The sequence below is a fragment of the Cucumis sativus genome, chromosome 3 (genome assembly GCF_000004075.3).
Source record: "Cucumis sativus cultivar 9930 chromosome 3, Cucumber_9930_V3, whole genome shotgun sequence".
NCBI lineage: Eukaryota > Viridiplantae > Streptophyta > Magnoliopsida > Cucurbitales > Cucurbitaceae > Cucumis > Cucumis sativus.
The window spans coordinates 39,090,929-39,097,971 of record NC_026657.2 but is presented as its reverse complement, the minus strand read 5'-3'; the positions used below and the strand labels follow the sequence as shown (position 1 = coordinate 39,097,971).

General features: G+C 29.1%; 1 protein-coding gene across 1 annotated transcript; it reads right to left on the bottom strand.

The window, feature by feature from the left end:
* Positions 1 to 5,546: 5,546 nt before the first annotated feature.
* On the bottom strand, positions 5,547 to 6,897 carry LOC101205953. The gene has a single exon (XM_004136376.3). The coding sequence runs from the start codon at positions 6,858 to 6,860 to the stop codon at positions 5,925 to 5,927; it is 936 nt and encodes a 311-aa protein (XP_004136424.1). The 5' UTR covers positions 6,861 to 6,897; the 3' UTR covers positions 5,547 to 5,924.
* Positions 6,898 to 7,043: the final 146 nt, after the last annotated feature.

The window sequence follows — 7,043 nt, the reverse complement described above, 5'->3', positions numbered from 1 at the left end:
TTAGAGTCATAAATTTATCATATAAATGATAATTAATATAAATATTATAAACTTATGATTTATATAATTATGAAATTTTAAAAATGGAAAACTTAAAAGGTATAACTTCAAGTAGCTTCTTAAATTAAATGTGTGCGTTTGTTTTAAATGTATATGGTATTAAATAAATAAATATGTGAGGAAAAAGGAAAAGAAAAAAGCAATTATTATTATAGTTTAATTTTGCCCTTTTGATCTTTTCTCAAAAAGAGAAAAGGTTTAAAGAATGATACGTAGGGACAAGCGGGCAGCGATGGGAATGTAATGGGGTCGAAAGAGAGGGTAGCTAGCATCCACTCAATTCTCAGATTCTCTTTCCTTTTCAATTACCAATATTCCTTACCTATTTATTTCTTTACTCTCCTTTCTAAATAATAACAAAATAAATTTAAATGTGATTTTTTTTTTAAAATATTTGATTTTACATCCAAATATTAACAACTTATACCAAATTTTATTACTATAGCTTGTAAATATTTTAATTTATTTTATTATTTTTAAAAATATAATAAAATTCTAAAATTTATGGAGCATTGGTAGAAACTAATACACTTCTATTAATTTATTAGTGGTATTAATAGACATTATATATATACTTAGTATTTTTAACTATTTTGTTATTTAAGATAACTTTTGGTTTATTTGTTTGTTATTTATTTTATTGTTTTTTGAAATAACTAAAAGATCCAATTATTAATAGAATTGTGTGTCAAAGTTAACATTCCCGTCAATATTTCAAATAAATATTTTTCTATAAAATTTAATTATCAAGTTTGGTTTTATATCAATTTAAACTTTAAACTAATAGTTATATAAATCAGCTCCTAAACTTTTATAAGTATATCAATCTAAATCGTTAACTTTTATAATTGTATCAATTTAAGTCATTCAGTTATAATAGAGAAGAAAAACGAATAAACAATAGAGAAAATAAACCCTCCATTTGCTTTTTATTTGAATATGGTTATGAAAGTGAGAGTTTAAATTGATACGTGTAAAAATTCATAATTTAGTTTGATATAACTATTAGTTTGAGGTACAAATTGAGACAACTTCAAAATTTATCATTTAAATTTTTATCATTGTTAATTTAGAGTTTAAATTGATATTTGTCCGTATATATAAACATGAGAAGTGAAGAATAAAATGAAATATGCGTGAATATATAAAATAAAATTTATTATAAATAGAAAAATGAAACTATTTACAAAATATAGCAAATTTTTTAAACGAGTGATCAATTAATTTTACTATATTATTGGGTGAAAAATATTTATTTATTATTTTTCCAAAAATATCGATTGAAATTTATAACATTTTCTTAAATGTTTAGAGTTAGTTTGGAATGGGATTTTATAAGGCTTAGGAAGCTTTAAAATAAAAAAATAAAAAACTAAGTTTGTATTTATTGTATGTAATTAATTATGGCAATCTCATACAATTTTTAATAGATTAATTATTTATAAATTAAGTTACCAACAACAAACAACAAAGGAAATGCATTTATTGTTTTAAATTACAATCCATTTAATCAAGTAAAATTTATTATTAATAATTATAAAGTTCACTTGCACTGATTATTTTTAATTAAATAACGTAAAAACATTTTTAAAAATTTTTAAATAAAAAAAATCTAACATGTGATGATAATGGTAAAGTTTTTATTTCAAAACAATAAATAACAAAAGTGAAAGGAGAATTCATAGTCTAAGATCAAGACACAATATTAAAACATAACAACAAAGCAACAAAAAAATGCAAACAAAAAAAAATATAAAACCACACTTGACTCGAGAAAATAAGGTCGAAAGGAGAAACCGTCGGTCACTTTAAATAAAAAATAAAAATATGAGATATGCACTTGAAAAGGATGCAAGGGATAACTAATAGCAAAAACTAATTGTTTGATTATATAATTATATGAATTCGTGACATTTTATAATTGTCGTCAATATGCAAATGATGATAGTTATTTATTATCATAAAAATAAATAACGACAGTTATTTGTTGTCATAAAATATTAAATAATGACATTTATTTTATAATGTGAAAACATTTATTGTGACTAATTTTTAAAACCGTAATGGTCTTTTCACGACTAGTTATTTTATGATTGTAAGTAACTGACACAAAATTTATTTACAACAGAAAATAAATGTCGTTATATATCAGATTATTATTGACTTATCAAAACAAGTAGTAATATAAATATTTTTGTAAATTGATATAAATTAATTACAAACTATAGTTATATAAGAGCTTGTATTAGAAAACAAGTTGTAAATAGCATATTCACATGTAAGATGTTGATATGTTTGTGTCTATTTACATATAAAAATCCGTGCAAACAATCTTGTAATATCATATAACACAATACCTTACTTATTGACAGATTTGTGTGAATAAGCGGAGAAAAGAGTATGTGTCAACAATATTCCATGTTCTATTTTATTGGCTTATAACGTGATATTCATGCTTGGCTTCGTGACCACATCGAGTCGTGCCCGTTGGCAAGATTGGGAAAGGAATATTAAGGGAAGGAATAATGGGTAAGTGGGGGAGCATGAAGAAAAGGGAATATTGGGTGCATGGGTGGCAATAACTAAGGGTCCACATTAGATAAGCAATTTGGATGGTTAAACATTCCAAAAGACAAAAACACATTTGTTGTATTTTTACTTTCACAACTTTATTATTGTTAGTATATTATTATATTCTCTTTTCCATTTTGGATTCAAATTTCATGACTTTCAAACAATTTCAATTGTCCATTTCCCTATTGGAAGGTATCTAATTCCAATCACTCATAAAAAGTCCATTATGGTTTTCAAATCCATTACTATGATTAGTTATACTATTCGACCTTAATCAAAACTTAAGTGCTTTTTTTATTTGAATGTTAAAACTTGAATGTTTAGAGTAAATTAGACTTTGTTCAGTAATAATTTTCTTTTTTTTTTGTTTTTAAAATTTAAGCTTAAAAGCATACTTTTGTTCAAGTTCTATTTGATTATTAAATCAATAAATGTGAAAGCACTAAGCCAATAATAAAATATACGATCAACTTTAAACAAATAATAAGTCCAACGTGGTATGTAAGTTACGAAACTAAAGATAATGTTCCTTTTGTTTGTTTGATTTTTTTTGTTCAACAATTTATTGGATCGAAAACTCGAACCTCTAATATTTTGGTTGATGGTTCAATATAAAACTATATTTTGTTGGTAAATAAGGTGAGAACTAAACCAAAACTCGTGTGAATATGTTATTAAGGAAGAAGAGAAAAAAGATTTTAACTCTATGCCTTCATTTTATAATATTAGTTTGCAGTGAAGTTGGTGATGAGACAATTCTAAAATGTCAATGAAAAACTTTGGAATATATATATGAGAAAAGCGCTTTTGACAAGGTATGCTTCAAATTAAACCTTCCATATCCCTTTTCCAAATAATGGTATTGTGATTAATATTTACGAGTAATTATAATTTTTAGCAATTTTACAAATATAATTATAATTAAGTATATAACAATACTTTTAAAAAGTTACAAATACAACGAAATTGATCAGTGGTAGACTTCTATTGCTAATAGACTCTTATGATTTATCATCAATATTTGTAACATGATTTATCTTTGATAGACTTTGACAAACTTTGCTATATTTACCATCTTTAAAAATGTTGTTATATACTTAATTATTTTGAATCTAACGGTTATATTTACAATTGTCTCTTTTTGTTATACCTTATAAACATACGAGCATTTTATTTAAATCAAGTTTCCTGAGGGTAGGAAATTCATCCAGAAAAGTTATCTCTTACATTTGTAAGAAGACAGAGTGAAACGAAGAGTAAGATTGTCCCACAACCACACTAATAATGTGCTTAAAGGTGTTTGGTTCTCGGATGTTCAAATAGTCTGACAACTCGAACAATCTGAACTACCTAACCTAAAATGTAAGGGTTGAATTGGGTTATAAATTTTCTAATTTTGTCGAGTTCTCGATTGGGTTGCAGGCCGTTGGCTAAAAATAAATTTAGGTTGATCCAACTATCAACTTGAATTACACAAGTAGTAATATACATACACATTTTCTTTGTTTGAAGTTTGACTATTTTTATTGATTAGTTTTGTGAGATTTTAACATTTTTCTTTTAGAACTGTTGTGATATTTGTCTCTGTTTAAAGTTTGTATTAAATAACATGAGATATTTAGTATTTTATCTTTTAATTTAATAAGATTTTAGTCATTATTGATAAACTTACCTATTCAAAATTATAAAGAAAAGACAAGTTATAACTCAACAACCCAACCCAACCCAACCGGTTGGGTTAGAGACTTTATTTGGGTCGAATTTTCAGGTTGGTCCAAAAAACACCCTCAACCCAACCAACCTATGTACACCCCTACACTTAGGTTAGGTGGTGGGTAAAGAAAAACTTATCAATTATTTAGTTAACAGATAATTAAATAATCTTATTACCTCAATATTAGCGTTAACTCATACATTAATTCCCTTAATTACTCTTTTTTTTTAATATATTATAATAGTTACCAAATTAACTCTACACCATTGCCTCCTTAGTCATAAGTTGTGAATTTATTAGAGACGTCCAATTTTTGCAACTTTGAATAATTGAAATAGTACACATACTTTTTTCCTTTTAACATTTGCAACATTATTTATAGTATACTTAAATACATCTTTTGTGCTAACACAAGGTCGTTTCTAGGCTTAAAAATACAAGGTTGTCCCATGAGATTAATCAAGTTGAACGTAAACCAATTCAAACACTCATGGATATTAAAAAAAAAACTTGCGACTACCTAGCTCTCTCCCACCCAGAGTTAATCATCCTAGGTTGAATGAGGTTAAAAAGTACTTATTTTCTCTGAAGAAATGCTTTCAACTCAGAAAAAAGATCAGGGATTCTGCTTTGTTTTCAATCCCTATTTAAGAATAATTCCCTATTCTGTCATGGGTGTGAGTTGACTCTCCTTCAATTCCTGTCACAGAACATGTTGAATTGTCTTCATGATTTCTCCTATACTTAGGCCACTTTTAGTAGCAAATAGACAATATAGCCATTTTCTTATCTGGTGAAAGAAATGAGTGGTGAAAGGTTTATGACACAAAGGCTAAAACAGTGGCAGTGATCACATCACCACCAACTAACGTATTGTAAATTAGACAGTTTTTTTCTTCTTTTTTTCCACTCGTTCGAGTTAAGTTCGTCTTTGTTTGAATGATAGAAAAAAGACAAACGCTACACTTCCCTTGTTATTTCATTGGAAATATTGATTTAAGAGAGATTAGGAATGATATGCTATACCTTTGATAAACTATTTTGAAATATTATTATCTTGGTTGGTGTAATTTTTAAATATTTTGAAAAACTAATTTGAAAATACATAAATTAACATCAAACTAAATTAAAAAGGAAAATCAAACAACAAAAGAAAAATAAAATCCAACATATACACAAATGAATAAATAAAATTAAATTAAAATTAAACATTGAAATTTATAAGTTTAAAACAATTACAAAGGAGAGATTAATTTTTTTTTCTTCACATTTTACATGGCTTCCCTCCCTCACTCGTTAGTTCCCACTCCATCATATGGCAACAATTTTTTTTTTCTTTTTTTCGGAAGGCTTAAAAAAACAGAATTAAAAAAAGAAAAACCGCACAATAATAATAAGAAAGAAAGAAAGAAAGAAAGAAAGAAAAAGAAAAGAAACTAAAAATAATAAAATAAGAATAAGAGTAATTAATAATCACCCTCCCTCTCGTCCACGCTCTTAGCCACTGAGCACTATTCTCTCCGATGGTTCAATTTCGATTCTCCGAGCTCTTTATTTGTTTATTTATTTAATTATCTTAACCCCACCATTGATGAACCGCCACACCTTCATCACGGAGCTGACCATACAACGCCAAACACTGCCAATAAGCTCGCCGACCCCCGCCGGAGACCTTTCTACCACCGTTTTTTTGTGGCTTGCATTCCAAGAAAAGTTCGTCCACCAACCGTACGACCTTGGATTTCATCATATCCTCCACAGCCTCGGCTTCTGCTTTCATTACGACGTAATCTTCAGCTTTGACGTTATTTGAGAGCCAGTCCGAAATGCCGACCTGCGGTTCCTTTGAGGATGATTCGGCCAGCTGATCGGTACTCACTGTCTCGATCTTATACATTTCGAATTTCTTGTTTCTGGTAGGGTAGTTATGGTCGAACCAGCTTGTACCGCTTCCGCCAGCTTCCTTCTCCGGCACTCCGGCGTCGATGAAAATATGGCGGGGATAGCTTTCGAGAGAATCGTCCATCAAATCTGGAAGATATCGTGTTCGTTGCAAGTACCGTCTTGATTTTCGCGATGCTGATCGCGGTGGTTCAAGGAGAACGTCTTCGAGTTCATTTAGGGCTGCTGCTCTTTTAGCGTCGGATTCATATGCGAAGAGCCGTCTCCGATAGGGGGATTTGATCTCATTTTGCCCTAATTTGGTCTTCTCCACATCATCAGATTGTTCGAGGTAAACGATTCTGTAATCATTCGATTTTTCATTGATTTCAGAAGAGAAAATGCCGATATCATTCTCATTCCCAAATTCAGCATTGTTTGACGCGATTGAGGATCCTCCTCTAACGCTGGATCCAAAATATGGTAAAGAAACGATGAACAAAGCCAAGAGCACAGCTCGAGCAAGAAATCTCGTAACCCTAGATTCTGCTGCAGGGTGCTTAATTACCAAATACAGACCATAAACATGGTCACACGTTTGGGGCTTTGTTTGAATCAAGTTGAACGCCATGGGTTGATTGAACTGAAAAACTTCAAATTATTGAAAAAAACAGATTATTGTGCGGTTTGATTTTTGGGGCAGATGCAGAATTGATGAAGAAAGATATGAGCAGGAAGAGAGGGAGAGGGGAAAGCTAATGCAGGGGGAAAGGGAATTCTTAGCGAGTGCAAAATCTGGCAGCGGTGTGATTAC